General features: G+C 45.1%; 1 protein-coding gene across 1 annotated transcript in view; it reads right to left on the reverse strand.

Moving 5' to 3' along the window:
- The window catches only part of nav3 (neuron navigator 3), a 503,241-nt gene that overhangs the window by 70,701 nt on the left and 408,889 nt on the right, over nucleotides 1-23,651 (reverse strand). Inside the window, exons 12-14 of the mRNA XM_079494499.1 lie at nucleotides 16,356-16,464; nucleotides 6,721-7,170; nucleotides 4,987-5,340 (exon numbers count right to left, since the gene is read on the reverse strand). Coding sequence (XP_079350625.1) covers nucleotides 4,987-5,340; nucleotides 6,721-7,170; nucleotides 16,356-16,464 — 913 coding nt within the window. The remainder of the gene's footprint in view (nucleotides 1-4,986; nucleotides 5,341-6,720; nucleotides 7,171-16,355; nucleotides 16,465-23,651) is intronic.

Below are 23,651 nucleotides of genomic sequence, written 5' to 3' on the forward strand. Positions count from 1 at the left end.
TGTTTTTGTTCCATTTTGGGTTCCCAGATTGCAATCTTATAAACTGCGATCTCATTTTATTTTATTTATTTTTTATTATTATTCTACTGTCTGCATGCCAAAATTATGATGATGCAGGTGTTGTCAAGAGAGTGAAGAGACCAATGTAAATTTCCATAATAGTATTAGTAGCCTAATTCCTTCAGTAAAGTGATATCAATATAAGCTGTAATCGGTACTTGATCCGATTTAGTAACATCAATTGTGGTTTGCGCAAACATATTGATGTCTAATTAATGTCAGACAAATCCCCCACAACCCACATGCTGGGCCTGCGAGTTTGTATATCTCAATTAAACTGAGTCTGGTGACTATAATATAACTAGTACCAAAAGGTCAACTAGTGGATTTACTAGTCGGCTAGTTGAATAGTCGACTAGTTGAATAGTCGACTAGTTGCTTAAAGCCCTAGCCATGAGCTGACCCCATTCAACGGTACTGTAATAAAATAAATCTAATCTATTAGAATAATAAAAGCTACCAAAGATGAAGCAAATTCCTTAACAAAGCAAAGCAGCTTTTAGGAATTAGGAATAGTCTCACAAGTTAGGAATGGGCTGAATGCGTCTAACCGACCTGTTCTGTAATTTAAAAATATCTATATAATTAAAGTTTATTAAACTCAACTTGACATACATTCCCCACAGCCTATCTCATGGTAGATCGACGGCAAAGATACACTACGCTAAATAAACACCGACACCAGATGGTCTGTTCTCACATGCTGGCTCAGATGTCTCCATCTGATGAGCAGTTTAGAGTTTAGTTTTCCCGGGAGTTCCATGGTTGGTTTTTGGATAAAGCTGCCTTGGTTGGACGCCAGGAGAGTGCTGTAGTTATGGTGGGAGATAACCGTGAAATGTAATGAGCCCCACGGGGACTCTTTATGCACACAGGCCTCTCTGCCCCCCCTAGGGACTGCCTCTTGCACATGCCAGTCTGGGTATAGTGGATACGGAACCATGAGTGATACGTTTGCGTGTATATTTTTAGAGGCTGTGTGTAAGAACTTTAGAAGTCCTCCCCGTGTGTGTGTAAGAACTTTAGAAGTCCTCCCCGTGTGTGTGTGCACATGCCAAATATTGTGCTCTAATTGGTAAAACAAATGTTAGAAGACAATAAAAGGTTCTTTCTAGAATTGCAGGATAATTACACCACCAAGGACACTGCAATGATTTGATCTACAGTTGGAGGCCATCGATATTGTCCTTTTCTTTTTGCTGAGGTTTGCGTGATCTGCGCAAAAGGACAGTTAACCAATTTTGGGCGGGAACCCCTTTTGGTGTTTTAATTTAGCTATTGAAAAATAGCAGATCTACAAGCTCATAGCGCGCCACCGAGTGGCGCGCTACGAGCTTGTAGGTCTGCTATTTTTTTTAAATCGTGAAAATATTTATTTCAGAAAACTGGAGGATTTAGAAGGATTTTTTAAAATTTTGAGGTCAGGCCTAAATGGGTCAAATGATAAGGGACAATATCGGTGGCACCCAACTGTACACCACCAAGGACACTGCAATGATTTGATCTATCGATCACAAGTCAGGAAGAGCATTTGAAGGCACTTAATTTTGCCTGCTGTGGTCGACTTGAAATCAACACCCCACAAACTATAGGCACAATGGGCTATATCTTGCGCCAGCCCTTACTCCTTATCACTAAACCTATTTGCATTTTTTTTTTACCATTTTGAAAAACCTTTTAAAATAGTTCAAATAGCCGAACTACAAGCTCACAACGTGTCGATGTAGCTCAGCTATTATACAAAACATTGCAAAGTTTAGGGATAAGGGGCAATATGCATTGACCATCAGCTGTAGAAATCAGACAGGCCTACGGCTACACATGCATCCCCTGCTCTGCAAGCACCATCCCTTGCTCCATCCCCTGCTCCACAAGCACCATCCCTTGCTCCATCCCCTGCTCCACAAGCACCATCCCTTGCTCCATCCCCTGCTCCACAAGCACCATCCCTTGCTCCATCCCCTGCTCCACAAGCACCATCCCTTGCTCCATCCCCTGCTCCACAAGCACCATTCCCTGCAGGGTACAGCTAATTATCTACCATGAGATAATTCACGACATTGTTGTAGCAGTCCTGGGGTGGATCAGTCTGGGACAAGGTCAGCAAGGTTAAAAAACATGGACTTATCTTCATGTTATTCCTCTCTGAGACAGAGTGTTCTTTAGAGAAGATTCTGCGATTAAACTCTTTCAACCTGGCATCCCTATGGTGGGCATATTTGCAAATTTTTTTCAAAACTCTCGCTTGTAAATAATGCAAGCTATTATCGAACAGAATGTTCTGAGCAAATCACAAATTGGCTTCTTATCAAACTCTCATAGCCTACAACAGACTATATTTTCACCCGTTAACACCCTAATTGACAACTAAATAAACAAAAACGAAAGTAACATGTTCTCCTGTTTTGTCGACTTCAAAAGAAGCATTTCATTCAATTTGGAACGAGGGTCTGCCGTACAAACTGCTGGAAATCGGCATTGGAGTAAAAACCTATGACATAAATCTCATGTACAGTTGGGTGCCACCGATATTGTCCCTTATCATTTGACCCATTTAGGCCTGACCTCAACATTTTAAAAAATCCTTCTAAATCCCCCAGTTTTCTGAAATAAATATTTTCACGATTTAAAAAAAATAGCAGACCTACAAGCTCGTAGGAGCTATGAGCTTGTAGATCTGCTATTTTTCAATAGCTAAATTATAACATAATGTTTAAAATACCAAAAGGGGTTTTGCGCAGATCACGCAAACCTCAGCAAAAAGAAAAGGACAATATCGATGGCCTCCAACTGTATGCTGACAACACCTGTGCTGTTAGGATTGGGGGAGAAAGAAAAAAAACTGAATGCAGCTTTAAGTGGTTAAGAGCTGGGAACCAATCGGGGGGAACAGATTCTGCGCATTTGAAGGCTAAAGCCAAGCTCAAGCTTTCCCCAAAATGTGTTTACCCCCTGGGCTTTGCCACATGTCAGGGAGATGTGACAGCTCTGCTTCCGACAATCAAACTCCTGTCAAACAGGAGCAGAGGGCAGCGTAAGAGATGCCTGCACTTGTATGCGTGCAGGGCATGTGTGTGCGATTCCCTTGGGCTTCCTCGGGGAAAAGAGAAAGGATTCAGCCTTCCAGAACTGAAACCCGATCGCTCACCTGCAAGCACCATAAGTCCTATATACTTCATTGTATGACGAATAGTGAAAATAGCCTAATATCTACGAGCTATTTACAAGTTGGTAGTTTTCTCATCAACCCTGTGGAAAACACTGCTAACACACCACGTCTGGGCCAAGCTGCGATTTACTGATTCATAGCTGAGGAATGGAATGGATGTCACTGATATTCAAAGAGAACAACACACATCAAGAACGGAAGAGAGCGCACAGGACGTCTTATGATTTGGAAAACTGTCCACGTGTGTGACTCGGCGTCAAAACGGACAGATTTGACTGGCAGGTCAGAGCGGCCAGGCCGATAACATATTCTGAATCCAGGCCAGGTCTGCTGTGTTCTCTGACACATACAGTACTGTACATGAGTTCATTCCCTGCTGAGTGGCGGGATGGCTGACTGACGAAGAAGGGTGATTCTGGTCACGTGCAAATAAGTATATACTGGGGATATAAATCAAAAACCTGCGCAAAAGCAATACCCTGAATATACCCAGAAAGAATCTGTGGAAAGGAAAACCTCACTCGCCGTACATGGCATTTCTTTGCAAACTCTGAGGGTTTCAATGGCATTAACCCATTCTGACCTGAGATCAGATTCTAAAAATGTCTTCTACATCCTGACAGTTTTCTGAAAAAGCTATGTTTCTATGTCAGTCGTTCTTCGATTTTTCAAAAATAGCAGACCTACAAGCTCATAGCGCGCCACTCGGTGGCGCGCTATGAGCTTGTAGATCTGCTATTTTTCAATAGCTAAAGCATAACACTCGTTGAGTAAATGGTGAATAAATGGTAAATGGTGCATTTATATAGCGCCTTTATCCAAGGCGCTTTACATAGATTGTGCATTACATTCACCAATTCATACACCGATGGCAGAGGAAACCATGCAAGGCACCAACCAACACATCGGGAGCAATTAGGGGTTCAATGTCTTGCTCAAGGACACTTCGACACTAACTCTGAGTGACATAATGAAATCTGGACACTTCTCAAAGAATCCCACTGGACAAAAGTTTCAGCGCTCATTAAAAGCTCTTCGGAGCTGAACATCACCATGCTAGGGAAGAATCCCGCCATGTCAACTATGTCCTCCCAGCAACTCTTGAAGTCCTGACATCACAACCACAGCTTGACAGCTTTAAATCAATAGAGTGTGGCTTGTTCTACATCTAGCCCTGGTTGTCCCCCGCACGAGGAGAGCCTTGTGTCTCACCTCTGCTCAAGGGTGATTCCATCCACTCTCTCATTATACTTTCCCCTTTTCTGACTTTCAATTATTTCTGCGGTATAACAACTGCTGGGAAACTGTGATCTGCAGCATTGCTCACTAAACGGCTCCCCCCGCATCTTGTAATAGGTGACAAGATGACACGCGGAGTTGTGGTAGAGCAGTGAATTCTGTGGCGTGCTCTCATGTACCCATCGCACCCATCCCCCGGTGAGAAAAGTAATTGGGAAGATTCCCTCTCAACTGCATAACTTTAGTTGCAAACTGTGATTTGTTTACCAACGGTGACATCTCCTAGCAGGCGTTAAGACTGATTCATGCTTCAGCGTCAAAGTTTTGTAACAAAGTGCTGTGAAATGATGTTGACAAAAATAACACTTTATATAATAATAAAGTGTGTTGATGCGACAACAGATGGAATGACTTTATTTTGGGAGAATTTGTCAACAATCTGTCGGCAAAACAGGTTATGTAAGGCTTGCTCCAAAAGTGCATGATTGTAAAGAATGATTTAAAGATTCCCTCCTTACCTGTCGATGTCGCCCTGTACGTCTTTGCCTCCTTTCTGAGACACTTCTCGAGAAGGGGTCAGGTCCGAGGCTCGGGTCAGGTCCGAGGCTCGGGTCAGGTCCGAGGCTCGGCCCAGGTCCGAGGCTCGGCCCAGGTCCGAGGCTCGGCCCAGGTCCGAGGATCGGCCCAGGTCCGAGGCTCGGCCCAGGTCCGAGGATCGGCCCAGGTCCGAGGATCGGCCCAGGTCCGAGGATCGGCCCAGGTCCGAGGATCGGCCCAGGTCCGAGGCTCGGCCCAGGTCCGAGGATCGGCCCAGGTCCGAGGATCGGCCCACGTTCCGCGCGTACAGATGAAGGCCGCCGTCTGTAAGATACCTGTTGGAGGGGATATGTTTAGACCTGGGAACGATTCTACAAATGCCTTCTAAATTCTGACAGTTTTCGATGTCAGTGGTTATCAAATATTTTCATGACAAGGACCCCCCCCCCCCCCCTCCCAGAAGCAAAGATTTGAGTTAAAAGCGTTCGCTCTGAAAGAATATTATATTCAAAGATTTGCGCCACATTTTCACGATTTTTCAAAAATAGCAGACCTACAAGCTCGTAGTGCGGCACTCGGTGCCCAAAATGTGTTAACCACATGCACCCTAGCAGCCATATTCTGGGCATGAAAAATGAGAGGCAAACATCCGGCGAGTGGTTAAAGAAAGAGGTGCGCATGGCCCCATGCATTTAGAATTTAGAAAAAAGAAAGAAGCTGCATTTGATTAATTGACTGTTCATTCATAATTTTGTTCATGAAAAATCTGATTTGTCAAATTTAACCTTGAAACAAGTACAGCTGGCCAATAGCTTAGTGAACCAACGTTCAAAGTATTTTTAAATAAAATACTTTTGGATACAAATACACTTGTGCATGTGTGTGTGTGTTGCAATATGCAATATGCAATATGCGTGTGTGTGCGTGTGTGTGTGTGTGTGTGTGTGTGCGTGCACATGCGTGCGTGTACAGTGCGTGCGTGTACAGTACGTGCGTGCGTGCACAGTACGTGTGCGTGCACTACGTGTGCCGGCACGTGTGGTTTCCAGGTTGCAATCACATATGACTGATGGGACATGAGGATCGTTAGTGTTAAGCTAATTAGTCTCGTTATTCATTTAATCACCTTCTCCTCCCTACTTGCCAGAGCTTGACTCCAACACGCACTTCATCAAAGACACGCGTTGGCCTCCTGTACGGCTCATAAAGTGGTTTGGGGGGGACGGAACGTAAACGTAGGGGTGTGTATGTGAGCATGCATGTGGCTGCTATACTGTGTGTGCGTGCGTCTGAAATGCATGTTCACACCGCTCCCATGTTGCTGGAGGCAGCCTAACATTCATCACTACGGAACAGAGGAAGGTCAGACGCTTTACACACATGGTGAAGTATATTTGATACCGGGCTCTTTTTTTCCCTCATTCAAGGAATGTGTGCATTGATTGGATGTGTTCAAGAGATACTGCATCATGCCTGTATTGTGGAGCGTTCTCTCTATGCCATTACAGAGCTATACTGTGGCTATAGAAGACTTCATGGATGACAGCAAGAGAATGTCTTGCTTGTCGTTCGTTCACAGAGAATAATCGGATCACCTTGGTTCGCATGAATACATGTCTAAAGCATGGGTGTGAATGACGGCTGCTTGTGAAATTGCAGTTCAGCGCCCACTGCATTTGACATGTTTAACCTGGTGAAGCTACTTGATGTCGTACCCGCTAGTGATCTCCTCCGCCCGTACGTTCTTGCCCAGGATGTCTCCGTCACTCATGTACCCGGTCAGCTCCATCTCCAGCCCTCCTTCTGGCCCTCCTCCCTTCTCCACTTGCTCCGCCCCCCTCGTGCCCCCCGCCGCCGCCGCCCGCCTCAGGGGGGCGCTGAACACGAACCTGGAGGGGTCCGGGTGCCCGCCGTAGCGCCCCCCCGAGGCGCTGCCCCCGGTGGTGGTGCCGGCGGTCGTGGAGCCCGCCCTGGGCGCCACGGCGTAGTTGCTAGTGGGCATGGAGGGGGCGTCACCCGCCTGCAGACGAGGGGTCTGCGTTTGGCCCAGGCGCCACGCCATGGAGGAGGAGGAGGATCGCGTGGCGAGGGCCGGCATGTCGCGTGGCGAGGGCCGGCCGTTCACCTCCGTGGTCACCGTGGTGTCGAAGGTGGTCTCTAGAGTGCTGGAGAGAGACAGACAGAGAGAGGAAATGGTAAATGGTGCATTTATTAAAATGGTAAATGGTTACCTTTATCCAAGGCGCTTTACAACCTTGTGGTTACCATCCAGCAACTCTACCCCTGAGCCGCCACCGCCGCAAGAGAGAGAGAGAGAGAGACAGAGAGAGAGAGAGAGAGGGGGGGGGGGGGATTCACTGCTGACACCTTGAACCAGTCATAAACAATAACAATCACCTAGAAGAAATGGTAGAAAATAACAATCACCTAGTTATAATGAGCCTGGAAACCAGACTGATCTGCCAGCGCAAAAAATAAATTGCCCTCGCACTGCTCGCAGCGATATATATTAGTCTGACCACTGCTCGCATTGATATTAGTCTGACCACTACTCACAGCGATATATATTAGTCTGACCACTGCTCACAGCGATATATATTAGTCTGACCACTGCTCGCAGCGATATATATTAGTCTGACCACTGCTCACAGCGATATATATTAGTCTGACCACTACTCACAGCGATATATATTAGTCTGACCACTACTCACAGCGATATATATTAGTCTGACCACTGCTCACAGCGATATATATTAGTCTGACCACTGCTCGCAGCGATATATATTAGTCTGACCACTGCTCACAGCGATATATATTAGTCTGACCACTGCTCACAGCGATATATATTAGTCTGACCACTGCTCACAGCGATATATATTAGTCTGACCACTGCTCCCAGCGATATATATTAGTCTGACCACTGCTCGCAGCGATATATATTAGTCTGACCACTGCTCACAGCGATATATATTAGTCTGACCACTGCTCACAGCGATATATATTAGTCTGACCACTGCTCACAGCGATATATATTAGTCTGACCACTGCTCACAGCGATATATATTAGTCTGACCACTGCTCGCAGTGATATATATTAGTCTGACCACTGCTCACAGCGATATATATTAGTCTGACCACTGCTCGCAGCGATATATATTAGTCTGACCACTGCTCGCAGCGATATATATTAGTCTGACCACTGCTCACAGCGATATATATTAGTCTGACCACTGCTCACAGCGATATATATTAGTCTGACCACTGCTCACAGCGATATATATTAGTCTGACCACTGCTCGCAGTGATATATATTAGTCTGACCACTGCTCACAGCGATATATATTAGTCTGACCACTGCTCACAGCGATATATATTAGTCTGACCACTGCTCGCAGTGATATATATTAGTCTGACCACTGCTCACAGCGATATATATTAGTCTGACCACTGCTCGCAGCGATATATATTAGTCTGACCACTGCTCGCAGCGATATATATTAGTCTGACCACTGCTCGCAGTGATATATATTAGTCTGACCACTGCTCACAGCGATATATATTAGTCTGACCACTGCTCGCAGCGATATATATTAGTCTGACCACTGCTCGCAGCGATATATATTAGTCTGACCACTGCTCGCAGCGATATATATTAGTCTGACCACTGCTCGCAGCGATATATATTAGTCTGACCACTGCTCGCAGTGATATATATTAGTCTGACCACTGCTCACAGCGATATATATTAGTCTGACCACTGCTCACAGCGATATATATTAGTCTGACCACTGCTCGCAGCGATATATATTAGTCTGACCACTGCTCGCAGTGATATATATTAGTCTGACCACTGCTCACAGCGATATATATTAGTCTGACCACTGCTCGCAGTGATATATATTAGTCTGACCACTGCTCGCAGCGATATATATTAGTCTGACCACTGCTCGCAGCGATATATATTAGTCTGACCACTGCTCGCAGTGATATATATTAGTCTGACCACTGCTCACAGCGATATATATTAGTCTGACCACTGCTCGCAGCGATATATATTAGTCTGACCACTGCTCACAGCGATATATATTAGTCTGACCACTGCTCACAGCGATATATATTAGTCTGACCACTGCTCGCAGCGATATATATTAGTCTGACCACTGCTCGCAGCGATATATATTAGTCTGACCACTGCTCGCAGCGATATATATTAGTCTGACCACTGCTCACAGTGATATATATTAGTCTGACCACTGCTCACAGCGATATATATTAGTCTGACCACTGCTCGCAGCGATATATATTAGTCTGACCACTGCTCGCAGCGATATATATTAGTCTGACCACTGCTCGCAGTCTTCGACATCTTTGCTCTTACTGAATGTACTATATTATGTCACTCTCGGGGGTTGTGATGTCAGAGCAAGATGGCCGCAGTGCGATCGCGGTCAACATGCTGTGTGCGAAGGGCAAGTTTCCCAGGCAGGAGGACTGATGGAGTTGACACACTGAAACACTGCTGTCTCCATCAACAGGATGCCACTCCCTTCAACGTCAAACGCCACTGCCTCTCACATCACGTGCGTGTGTGTGTGCGTGCGTGCGTGCGTGCGTGCGTGCGTGCGTGCGTGCGTGCGTGCGTGCGTGCGTGCGTGTGTGACCTTCCTAAAGTGTTGGTTTTTCTCTGTGTGTGAACTCGAGGAGCTAAATAAAAGCAAACTAGGTCTGTCAACAGAATTCATGCTAGAACATCACAGACAGGGGGGAGGGGGGGGTTGGGGCTGTTAAATAAGGTGATAAAAGAGAGATAGGGAGAGAGAGAGAGAGAGAGAGAGAGAGAGAGAGAGAGAGAGAGAAGGCAGACAGAGACTTCATTGGCTAGCTTGTCAGCACGCATGAAGGCGTGCATATGCAGTACACACAGACACAGCTATCACAGCTGTAAAACCAAAGTGCCAGAGGTATACCTACTAGCTTGGGCTCTATCTGCTGGAAGGAATAGTGCATTGCATTTATGAAATGAATTGAAAATAGCCGGGGAGCCACAGGCCCAAAATTGGACAGGACCATCGCGAAAAAAAGTTATGGCCATTTTTGTATACCACACCATAGACATAGACAACTGACATAGACTACTTTAAGTAGCATGTGACAATTATTGTGACATGTCCAACTAGGGGGTTTTCATGATTCTGAAACCATTTCCAAGCATTAGTTTTGCACGAAAAACACTCCTTGGCCTAAAAACGGCCATAGCCGTCATCACAAATGTGATGAGGTCAGCTCAAATTTGATGAGGTCAGCACATTTGGGCACATTTTGGCTAAGGAGTGTTTTTCGTGCAAAACTAATGCTTGGAATGGATTCAGAATCATGAAAACCCCCTAGTTTGTCACAATTGTCACATGCTACTTAAAGCATGATGGAATTTGGAAAATGTTGCCTTATATTGTCTATGGTGTGGTATACAAAAATGGCCATAACTTTTTTTCGTGATGTTTCCGGCAGAGCAGACCTCATTCTGTGGACCTTAAAACTCAATGGCTGCCAAGGACTTATTTAACTTCTTTTTCATGATGTCCTGGAGCGCCAAGGACGTGTTTTTCGTGTTTTTAACATGGGAAAAAGAAATATATATATATATATATATGGTGGCGGTCTGGGACTTTTGGCGCCCCCTGGTGGCGGTGAATTAATGACCAAATGAATAGAAAAAACACAAATAAAAAGTACGACATGACATCACAGGTTAATCCTTATTAACCGGCTCCCCGGATAAAATGAATACGGTATGAAATTCTAGGAGGAGATTTGAACGGAAGTATTTTGTTCTGAATGTTTAATTCAGCATCTGATCCCAAAATCCCCCGGCCCTGTTCGCTGGATGTCCAGCAACACAAACCATGGACAGGTCAGCAGGAACTGAATTACAGTATAGACCCCTCAAAAAATAAAGAAATAGGCTGTGTGTGTGACGTGTTTACTGTTACGATTCTCACTGTTAATGTATCGGTTTGTTTACTCTGAGAATGTACAAAATGGAACCGCAAGGGTCCCTTTGGTTCGATTTGATTTGATTTGATTTTATTAGACGCCAAGCAAGAAAAACAAGTTACATCATGTTCATCTAAGAAGAAGTGTCAAGGATAAAACTTATTTTCATTGTGGTCCTTGGTAAATGGTGCATTTATATAGCGCCTTTATCCAAGGCGCTTTACAGAGATTGTGCATTACATTCACCCATTCACACACACATTCATACACCGATGGCAGCGGAAACCATGCAAGGCACCAACTAGCACATCGGGAGCAATTAGGGGTTCAGTGTCTTGCTCAAGGACACTTTGACATTAACTCTGGGGGAGCCCGGGTTCGAACTGGCAACCTTACGGTTACCATCCAGGCACTCTACCCCTGAGCCACCGCCACCCCTTGGTCTGGGACAAACAACATTGCAACAAAATACATACAAAATGTAATATTCCTTTTGTACATTCTTCAAAGTTAAACCTAGAGAGAGGTATACAGCGATGCCAGAACACATATCCACAATCCACAACATCCAGACTTTCTGAACTCCACTATCCGCCACACGCCTCTGACGACGATTAACCCAAGCATCCCTTTGGGCGCACGGCATGCACGGCACATTCGCTAATCCACCTCCTAATGTCTGCTATTTGTTAGAATGTCAACAAGCCAAAAATGAAAATAACACTACTTATTGAAATCCCAGCCATGGACAAATTGTTGTGGTTGTCAACCTCTCTTTCTCTTCCGTGCCCGTGCTGTCTCTGTGTGCTACGCAATAAAGCAGAACTGCATTAGAACTAATCCTTCTACAAAGATAGGGAGGCTGTGTGCAGCGCGGGCGTTGACACCGGGGAACTGCTTATTGCTGAGCAACAAAGGAGAATAACCAGCAACAAACACCATGCAAAATGTATGAAGTCTGTAAAGCGCTATTAGTTATTTAGTTATTTTACTGCTGTTGTCAGATCAGTCATTTTACACAAGTGTAGTTCAGGCCAGGAAACCACAACACCCCACAGACAGACAGTCTGTTTGAACATTATCTTTGTGTGTGTGTGTGAGTGTGTGAGTGTGTGTGTGTGTGTGTGAGAGTGTGTGTGCGTGCGTGCGTGCGTGCGTGCGTGCGTGCGTGCGTGCGTGCGTGCGTGCGTGGCGTGCGTGGCGTGCGTGGCGTGCGTTGCGTGGGCTGAAACGTTGAAAACATAGACTGTAAAAAGTATGGATGAAGGGAACTATTTTCAGCACACAGTGAAGTGTAAATCAAGGAGCCAGACAATAACAGCAAGAGAGTGGGAAGACTTTTCCATCTTTATTTGCCCCGCCCGCCTGCCTGCCTGGGCCTATCTTTGCCCTTGATGGATAACGTTTTTCTTCTTCGGGAAAGTTAATTTCCCTTGAAATGTCAATCAATAATATTTTTCGTGGTCTGGGGGGAAAAAAAAAAGACGGAAAGACGGAAATCAAATGTGGTCTTTGATCAATACAGATTATCTGTCTGGATGTGTGAGAGATGAGGAGGATTCTATTGGGAACGGCCGAGATGGACATCTGACACACTATCAAAGTCACCGCAATAATAAAGGATCGTCTTCTGTGGCGTTTTGAAACCCTGATGATCGTGTGTGTGTGTGTGTGTGTGTGTGTGTGTGTGTGTGTGTGTGTGTGTGTGTGTGTGTGTGTGTGTGTGTGTGTGTGTGTGTGTGTGTGTGTGTGTGTGTGCGTGCGCGCGCCCCGTGCGCGTGTGTGTGTACATGCGTGAGGCACATGTGGTTTCTTTCACAGCCTCAAAGGTTTTAGATGAAATTACTCTCTTCGCTCTCTTGCCGACAACATTTCTCTGAGGAAATGTGCAATATTCACAGTTTCGAGAATATCAAGGAATTATGGCTTCGTTGAGTATTTCCGTCCATAGCGATGTGGGATTGCCACCATGACTTGGAATTGAGGGTATGCGCATGCATAAAGTGAATGGCAGATCGAGTGGCAAAGTGAGTGACAAAGTGAATTTAATGTTGTTTAAAGTCATTTAATGCAATCAAATAGGACTTTTCTGTTTGGATGTATGGACTGTCAATGCCAGAAAGTAGTGTTTTGCCACCCAGTAGGCGTTCCCACATAACTTCCGAGTATGATGATGATGTCACGCGCATACCCTCTATCCAGCGTCGCAGTCCCGCCCCCTACCAGGGCCCAGGAAATTATTCTCCGTTCATTTTCCTCATAGACATTTCAAAAAGTATTTATTTAAAGACCTTTTAAGCCTCGAAGAAAGCCAACTCTTGTCGTGACAAATCATGACAAACACAATTTTTCGGTCGGAACAAATAATTAGAAAGAAGAAGAAAACGGCACTTTTTTGTTGTTTTTCTTCTTTGTAATTATTTGTTTGGTCCAAAATATTGTGTTTGTTATCATGATTTGTAACAACTCGAGTTGGCTTCGTACGACGCTTATAAGGTCTTTAAATAAATACGTTTTGAAATGTCTATAGGAAAAATGCATTGGGAATTATTTCCTGGGCCTGGCGTCGTCATGAAAGGGGCGGGACTGCGACGCTCTATAGCAGGTACACAGTAAAATCTTCAGTGTTAACTGTTACTGTAGTATACAAATGGGGTCCATTTGGTTAGGCCTACATTTGTACACTCTCTGAGTTACCTGAGGATTTTGCTGTGTAATCTCTGAGAGAATGGGTGATGGGTTTTGGACAGAGAGAATGTGAACCGAAAATAGTCGATCTACAAGCTCACAACACGTGGCGCTGTGTGACACATTCTGAGCTTGTAGATCGGCTATTTCCAGTGCGAGACACAATGTAAAACCAGTCTGATTTATAAATCAGAGTGGATACTATGACAATCATGTCTGCCCAAGCGTAAAGGTAATTAATTACTACCAAGGTGGACGAACCTTCACCGACTTATGGCAATTTCTTATCCATGAAAGAGATCGGGATGGTTTGGCTCTGCTTTTGTTATGGGTGGAATTGGTATGCATTACTCCAGGCTATACTTACACACAGACGTGCAGAATATAAAACGTGCAAGAGCTCATGGCGGTGTCTGTCTGCATTATGTGAAAAGAAAATTCTTGAAAATGTTTTCATATTTACATTTTTAATTAACACAAATCTTCTCTTATCGGGGTCCCTAACGCTAAACCTTTTCGAATGGGGGTCCGTGGCCAAATACATTATGAATTTGGGTGGTCCTTGACGTGAAAATGTTTGAGAACTATAATGTATGTGAATGAGTCTGGTGTTCACAGACTAATAACCCCTGTGGGTCCCATTGGATTCAGTGTGGCGGAAAGACAATGGGCATGTTATTGATTGTGTTTGGGTGAGATTCCTCTGAGGGGGAAAGAATACACACAGCCACTTATACGCACGCACGCACGCACGCACGCACGCACGCACGCACGCACGCACGCGCGCACGCACGCGCGCACGCGCGCACAGAGGCCACCATCTGTCATGGCTGTCAACAGCCCAGCCACCAACCACCCCTTGCAAATGGGGCAAAACACGCAAAATAATAGACTGGAGGGTTGAAATGGAAGATGAGCTGAGAAACACTGCCCAGAGCTTTGACAGAGACCAATGGTTATCATTCTGACTGCAGCACCGAGCCACAGACACTGTAATGTTAGCAATGGCTCACAGTTATTATGACAGTGTTTTAACCCATTCAGGCCTGACGCCGTAATTTAAAAAATGTCTTCTAAATCCTGACAGTTTTCTGAAATACCTATGTTTCTATGTCAGTGGTGCTCAATATTTCATGACAAGGTCCCCAAAAATGATATGTAATTGGACACCATCTGAAAATATGTTTTTCCAGGAACCCCTCAGAAGCAAAGATTTGAGTTAAATATGTTCGCTCTGAAAGAATATATATTCAAAGATTTGTGCCGCATTTTCACGATTTTTCAAAAATAGCAGACCTACAAGCTCGTAGCGCGGCACTCGGTGCCGCGCTATGAGCTTGTAGATCTGCTATTTTTCAATAGCTAAAGCGTAACATAATGCTCAAAACACCAAAAGGGATTCCCGTCCAGAATGGGTTAAGGTGATGTCTACAAATCCTCCTGAATACAGAAAGCAGATTATTAAATACTGGAAATATACAGAGCATAGAATGGCATATTTTATGGAAATGGAAGGAAGTTTAAACGGAGACCTGCCTTCCCCTTTGGAACAAACTGATGCAACCATTAAAACGTTAAAAGTACTATGTATTGAAATGCAGAGCATTTTGAAGCACTTAAGCCCTCTAGTCTACAGTTACAACTAGGGACGCAGTCAAACAACAAAGCAACAAAGGGATGCAATCGTTATAAATAACAATTTAGCCGATACTGATACCGATCTATGTTAGTTTTTGTTGTTTTTATTTCACTATTAAATCACTATTATAAAGTACAACTGTCCCACTTTTATGTCTAATATAACGTGATCACAGGAGACACGAGAGGCAAGCGGTGATAGCTCTTGTTTCAAAATTAACAAGAAATAATGTGTCAGAGAATCAGAGAATGCTCTGATCAAGGCTGCATAGCCGAAACGCGTAAGCGTTCCTTTTTGGTGTGTGCCAATAAAGAAATGGAAATGTGAGTACTTTGTCCGCCGTTTGTTTAATTTTTGGATGTGCTACCTTTTGGGATTTTTTGAAGAAATAATGTGTAATTACTATACCTACAGTATGTTTTATAGGTAGTATTTTGTACAGTATGGGATCATATCGCTCAGAGACGTGCAGAGAGTGTTAGACGGGCAGGGGCTGAAATCCCGTAAGAGGGCACTTTTGGACAAAAATAGCGAACATTGTAGATCTACAAGCTGTAGATCAGCTCTGTTCGGGGCGCAACCCAGCACTCTTTAGCTAGTGGAGATGCAGGTGTAACGACATGGATTTCTAAACAAATTTGTTCAACGTAAAAATACTGTGTTCAAGTTCAGGAGACTTCAGGAAAAAAAGCAATTCTCCTGAATGCTGCCTTCCAGTATGGCATGGAAGGAAAGGAGTGGCATTTGCATTTCTTTCACCTTTAGTAAATGCTGCATTCGTGGTCTGGAAAGGGCAGTTGTTTTACAGACGGGTAAAAGGGCAGGGGCTGAAGCCCCCTTTGATGTCTATGTGTGCACGTCCCTGATATCGCTCATATTTCAAGGCTGAAATTCAAGCAGCTATACAGTATCTGCCTGGACCGTCCCAGCAATGAGCCTCTACCTGTGAGTGATCTGTGTTCCTCTACCTGTGTTCCTCTCTATGAGCCTCTACCTGTGAGTGATCTGTGTTCCTCAATGAGCCTCTACCTGTGAGTTATCTGTGTTCCTCGCAGACTGGACATGGTCTCCTCCAGGTTCTGCCGAAGGTCTGCGATGTTTTTCACCGTCCGCATTCGTCTCGCCTCGGGGTCCTCTCCTGGACAGACAAAATGAAGACACCCAATGAAGATTACACAGACACGTAATTTATAATGCACTTATTGACATTCAGAAACAGACCAGCAGTACGGTGATGATGTCTGCATCACCAGTACGATGGATGTCTGCATCACCAGTACGATGGATGTCTGCATCACCAGTACGGTGATGATGTCTGCATCACCAGTACGGTGATGATGTCTGCATCACCAGTACGGTGATGATGTCTGCATCACCAGTACAGTGATGTCTGCATCACCAGTACGGTGATGTCTGCATCACCAGTACGGTGATGATGTCTGCATCACCAGTACGGTGATGATGTCTGCATCACCAGTATGGTGACGATGTCTGCATCACCAGTACGGTGATGATGTCTGCATCACCAGTACGGTGATGATGTCTGCATCACCAGTACAGTGATGTCTGCATCACCAGTACGGTGATGTCTGCATCACCAGTACGGTGATGATGTCTGCATCACCAGTATGGTGATGTCTGCATCACCAGTATGGTGACGATGTCTGCCTCACCAGCACGATGATGATGTCTGCATCACCAGTACGGTGATGTCTGCCTCACCAGTGCGGTGATGATGTCTGCATCACCAGTACGATGATGATGTCTGCATCACCAGTACGGTGACGATGTCTGCATCACCAGTACGGTGATGATGTCTGCATCACCAGTACGGTGATGATGTCTGCATCATCAGTACGGTGGTGATGTCTGCATCACCAGTACGGTGATGATGTCTGCATCACCAGTACGGTGATGATGTCAGCATCACCAGTACGGTGATGATGTCTGCATCACCAGTGTACGGTGATGATGTCTGCATCACCAGTACAGTGATGATGTCTGCATCACCAGTACGGTGATGATGTCTGCATCACCAGTACGGTGATGATGTCTGCATCACCAGTACGGTGATGATGTCTGCATCACCAGTACGGTGATGATGTCTGCATCACCAGTACGGTGATGATGTCTGCATCACCAGTACGATGATGTCTGCATCACCAGTACGGTGATGATGTCTGCATCACCAGTACGGTGATGATGTCTGCATCACCAGTACGGACGCAACAGGCAGCATGAGTTCACATCCCATGATGCACTGCTGACAGCTCGAACCACTTCCAATAAATCAACCTGTCATTCGTACAGACTGCCCCACGTATACGACGCCACAAACTGTGTTTTCAACTGGAGAAATATGGAGGGGAACTTTTGCAGTATTGACATTTTCAACTTCAGGCGAACGCGGCAGTGACACTGCACATTGCATCAGTTAAACTCTGGGACAGAATTGTGCCCCGGAAAAAAAGCAAAACGATGTCAGAGCTACTTTCCCTATATCTGCCAAGGTGTGTGACAGAACACGGCCATTTGAGCTCAGGATCTTTCTCCTATACTGCAGCGTTGAAGAGCACGGCTATCAATGTACTTCACATGGGATTTATTTGCAGCTGAAGTGCTGCTGTCTGTAGTTCGCCTGAGGTAATTGGCATTATTCTGCTAATAAGAATGGGGAGGGCTACAGTGCTGTGGGCACTGACTGGGTACAGACCAGCACATCTGCCTGTCTGCTCAAATTAAGCCCCTCAATGCGCCTTGTCATGTAAGCCTGTATCTGCGGGCAGACATTACTGAATGGGTAATTAACAAGTGGCATGAGACACGGAATGGACGGACGGTCACGCCCGTCTCTGGTTTTAACCCATTTTGGGCGGGAACCCCTTTTGGTGTTCGCATTATGTTGTGCTTTAGCTATTGAAAAATAGCAGATCTACAAGCTCATAGCGCGCCACCGAGTGGCGCGCTATGAGCTTGTAGGTCTGCTATTTTTGAAAAATCGAAGAACGACTGACATAACAAACATAGCTTTTTCAGAAAACTGTCAGGATGTGGAAGACATTTTTAGAATCTGATCTCAGGTCAAAATGGGTTAAGGTGCTTTCAAAGGGAAAGCGTCTCCGTGACAGACAGGGATGAAGGAGCCGTCACATCTCGTAAAATGAGGGGATAATGTTGTGTGTTAGAGGTACATTTACAAAGATGCTGCTACGCCTTCAGGCATGGTTTTGTGTTATCAGCTATCTGACAGAGCTAGTGATAACATGCCAAAACCATTACACTATACATTTCACCAATAGGGTTCAAGTTTCAATATTATTTTGTATATTTTCAAAAAATAGGTGAGCGGGCGGGGTTCGACATATGCCCTTACTGGGCTGCATTCAAGACACTTGTGTCTTGTGTCTGACACCTGACTTGTGTCTGAACACAGCTTTGATGGATGTGTTCTGCCCCCCTCCCCCCCATCAAACAAAATGTTTGATGGCTTCCATTGGAAATGCTGCGGCCATCTTGGAAACTAAACACAATATAAACAATTGGAGAGGGGTGGGGCCGAGAAATGCCCTTATTATCTCGTTCAAACAAGGGTTTGAACACACACACACACACACACACCCACAAACCGTTTTCTCCCGTGGGATTAAAAAGGTCTCCCTTTCCCTGGGACACCACCATATAAATGATGCATTTTCTGCATGTGATTTGGCCATTTTTGACGCTACTGTACCCTTCACACATTGTGTTGACGCTGTCACACCCCAACACCTTGCTCTGACTGGCATGTCAGATGTATGGAGAAAAAAGTCAAAATATAGCATGAGATAAAGCACAGATCAGACATTAACCCTGTATATAAGTGAGCATATTTGTTCTCACACAAATCACATTTTACCTTCTATTATTTATTTTCCCTTTTGTTCTACCTTTGCTGCCCTCTGCTCACCACATCCACGTCTGCAAACATGCAATCAGGATCCAATTATAAAGTGACATGTGCAGACATGACTTGCAGGCTCCATCTTAGATGGAGAGCAAGAGAGCTTTGGAATTTGAAGATAATGGCCTGAGCTGCTTTCTCTTTGGCGATGTGTGTGTGCGTGCATGTTGAATGTGACTATGTGTGCATTCATGTGTGTGTAAATGCTGAAATTGAGACTTTAGTCTGAGGTAATGGAGCAAAGCACTCAGTCACCTACTGTACACAGAGAGAAACAACCCAGCAGTGTTCTGTGTATAATATATACAACAGGCAACAACAAGAGGCTGTGAATATTATCCCACTATAAAGCTAAGTCATATTTCATAAAACATTGCCACACAAGTCCTCCACCCCACACCCGGAAATAAAAACACAATACCTTAGCAATTTTCCAGCACATTACCCAAACCATTAACATTATCATTTTTTAGATTAATTCTAATGGAAAAGAGACAGGCATGTTTCAGAGCGATAATATAATCGCATGTTGTGGTGAGTCTTGGCTTAGCTGGTGGGAGAGTGCATTCAGCAGTGGCAAGAGAAGAGGATACAGGAGAGGAGACAGGAGAGGAGACATTACTAACTGGGATTCAAAATACTCTAGCCTACTTTACTTGATGGAGCCAGGACAAGACATGTATGTTCAGGTGCAGACATGTGTACACGCACGCACGCACATGCACGCAAATGCACACACACACATGCACGTCCACAAACACCCATTTGCAAACATCTGACCTCAAAAGGGTTTGAGGTCAGATGTAGAGTTGTTGTAGAGTTGTTGTTTGTTGATAAATTATCATGGAAAAATCATATAGCATATATAAAAGCCAAGGTGGCCAAAAGTCTTTTTATTTTGAACAAAGTAAAATATGAGTTGGGTACGAATTTTATGAGGATGTTGTATTGTACACTGGTTTTACCATATTTTATTTATTGTTTGGAAGTATGGGGCAACTCATACAAGAGTAATATGACTCCTTTGATTATGTTACAAAAAAGAGCGTTAAGAATAATTTATAAAGAGGATTTCAGAGCACACACCAACAGGCTTTTTATGTTATCAGGCATTCTGAAAATCATGGATTTGGTTGAATTACAAACATTATTAGTGGTGTTCAGAGCGAAAAACAGATCATTGCCAATACAGTTACAGAAGTTATTTGTGTTTAGCTCAGAGGATGAGGACCATAGAAGAAGACATGATTTTAAACATCTGTTCGCTCGGACAACACTAAAACAAATGTGCACTTCTGTTACAGGTATAAAGTTATGGAACTCACAAAACCAGGAGTTGAAGAGTTGTACAACAGTGTTTCATGACATCAGGGATCTCCATATGTGGGCTTAAAGGACCACTTCACCACTTTTCAACATCTCTTCATATAATTGGTCCTCACTAATGTTCATGATAAAACACCACCATTTTTTCCTACTCAGTCTGTGTCTCATAGGAGGGCTTTCAAGGGGCCAGTGATGCTATTCAACGTTGAAGCTCTGGGTCCTAGTGGTAGGAGGAGGGACTACAGGCGGACCCGTGGATTCATGACCGGGAAACCCCGTGCAGCTGGGCTTTAACGTTGAGCGCTCGGTTGCCCTACGTCACCCAGGACCTCAAAGTTGAGGTCCGGGGAGGGACTTCCGGCAGTCTTCCGGGTGCTTCAAAACGCCACTGAGCAACTTCCACTGACATGAATAGCTGGGGGGGCGGAGCTTCGCGCCAGTTCAGTCTCTATTATATATATACTCTATGAGGGCTTTGGGCAGTTCGGACACCCGTCCACCAGTGACATCATCATTAGGCAGATTTTTTTTTAAACAAGATTTGTTTTAAAATATATTTAGATTTGTATTATCGTGAGAACGATGGCTTCAACTTTTGCATTGCAACTTTTCAGGAAAGAAAGCCTGCCGTTTCTATTAGCTTGGATTCACCATCGATGATGTCACTGGTGGACAGGTTTCCGAACTGCCCACAGCCTTCCTATGAGACACAGACTACAGTAGAAAGTATTTTATCATGAACATTAGTTAGGACCAATTATAGGAAGAGAAGTTGAAAAGTGGTGAAGTGGTCCTGTCTGATGACATCAGGGACCAACACGACCAACCAACACACTAACGGGAAATGCACCATTCCATAGTTAACTGCGACCTTCGGTTGCAATAAAACTTGTGGATTGCAGCTTGTGGATTGCAGCATCAAGAAAGTACAGTATATTGGTCCCTGAGGCTGGAGCACAAAGTACTGCCGCTGAATACTTTGTAATGCCAACTTTAATGCCAGGGCGAAAGACTACGTCATGGCCGTGGCCGACTCCTCCCACCCTGGCCACGGCCTCCTCACCCTGCTCCCCTCTGGGAGAAGACTGCGGCTGCCGAAGGCTACGAAAGCCCACCACAGACAAAGTTTTTTCCCCTCAGCTGCCAGGCTGCTCAATGACTCTGGCTTCCCTTCCACCCCTGCCTCCTAGTGACACCGGCACTTTAATCACCGGCAACATTTGATGCACTATGAACTACTGTATAACCCTGCACTTTATATTTATTTCCCTGCACGGTGTTGTCTGTTGGTATTTGTGAAAAAAGAATTGAATGCACTCATGTTATGTCAAAGCAAATTCCTATGTGTGTATACACAAATGGCAAATAAAGGTATCTGAATCTGAATCTGAATCTGAGGAGCGTTGGATTTCTGCCAATCCTGAATGCTACATACTGTAGGTCGGTGGTTCTTGAGGGAGTTCCAGGGGGTCCCCAGCAAAATGATAGTTTGGAACCAAATGGACCCTTGTGGGTCTGTAACTCTGAGAGTGTACAAATGGAACCAAATGGACCCTAACGGGTGCAATGGAACCAAATGGACCCTAACGGGTGCATTTGGTTTTGGTTCTCAAGAGTTAAATTAACATTGATTTTACAATATAAATTGGGGTTCCCAGAGATAGAAATGCCATTAAATGCATGTCTAATATGCATGTCAAACTGGGGGTCCTTGAAATTAAACGGGTTGAGAATCTATAATAAATCTTCTCTTATGGGGGTCCCTGGCATATCTTTTCAAATGGGGGTCCGTGGGCTAATTAGTGTCAAGATGGGGGTCCTTGACATATAAAAGTCCGGGAACCACTAGTGTAGGGATATATTTGTAGTACAAGTATTGAACACCGTCGCTATGTGTCTCACAGAAAGGCAGAAAGGGAGCCACACCTCAGCAGTGCATTTTTAGGAAAAGGGGGGGAATTTAGGGATGCACTCACTGTCTCAGTGGAGGAGCAACGTTATCATCTCCTATATCTCGAGGTACCGTACACACACACACACACACACACACACACACACACACACACACACACACACACACACACACACACACACACACACACACACACACACACACACACACACACACACACACACACACACACACACACACACACACACACACACACACACACACCAAATCCTCAGAGTGTTAATCCCTTTCTAACTCATCCTAAGTATACACGTGTAATCAAATGGACCCGTAACACATTTGTACACTCGCTGAGTTAAATTACCCCCCTGAGGATTGTGTATAGTTCGTTGTGCTGCATCATGCCTCAACCAGCTTCAACCGACAGTGCAGAAAACAGTACAGCAAAACAGCAACATGATGTTATGTAGCCTATACTGTATGACACATTCTTCCCACACTCACCTTTGTACTTCATTATATTGTATAGTGTACCATTACATGACAGTAGCTAATAATGTTGAACACATACAGTACACAATACATTGTAAATGTTCCATACCAAATACTCCCAAACCCCCTAGAATTGTACCACAGCATTACTACCCAGCATTTACCAAACATTACACGCATAATATGCACCACATACGCTGCATGTGGCGTTGACCTGCCCGGACTGCAAACAACTATAGTGTCAAAAACACAGACGTCGTTCTATCTATATGTTTTGGTATTTTATTGCGATGCATATATATACGAACGCTGCACACACGCGAGCGCGCGCAGGCGCGTGACTTACGCGGGGGGCGAGGGCGTGCAGGGCGCAGCACCGTCTCCAGATCGCCCAGCATGGCGAGAATCACCTCCTTGTCCAGCTGAGCCGCGCCCTCTCGCGGGCCTCCCTCCGCCACCTCCTCCTCTGCCCAGTCCGCCCCGCCGTCCCTGGCACCTCCCTGCCGCTGCCCGGCACGGCCGCCACCACCGCCCTTCCCCGCGGCCGGCTCCTCGTCCGAGCGCCCGCTGCTGCCCTCCTCCTCGTCCGTGCCCGCCTCGTCCTGCGATGCCCGCGGTGGTGGGGGCGGGTGGTGTTGGGGACGGTCCGCTGACC

The sequence above is a fragment of the Electrona antarctica genome (genome assembly GCF_951216825.1).
Source record: "Electrona antarctica genome assembly, chromosome: 23".
In the NCBI taxonomy this organism is placed as follows: Eukaryota; Metazoa; Chordata; class Actinopteri; order Myctophiformes; family Myctophidae; genus Electrona; species Electrona antarctica.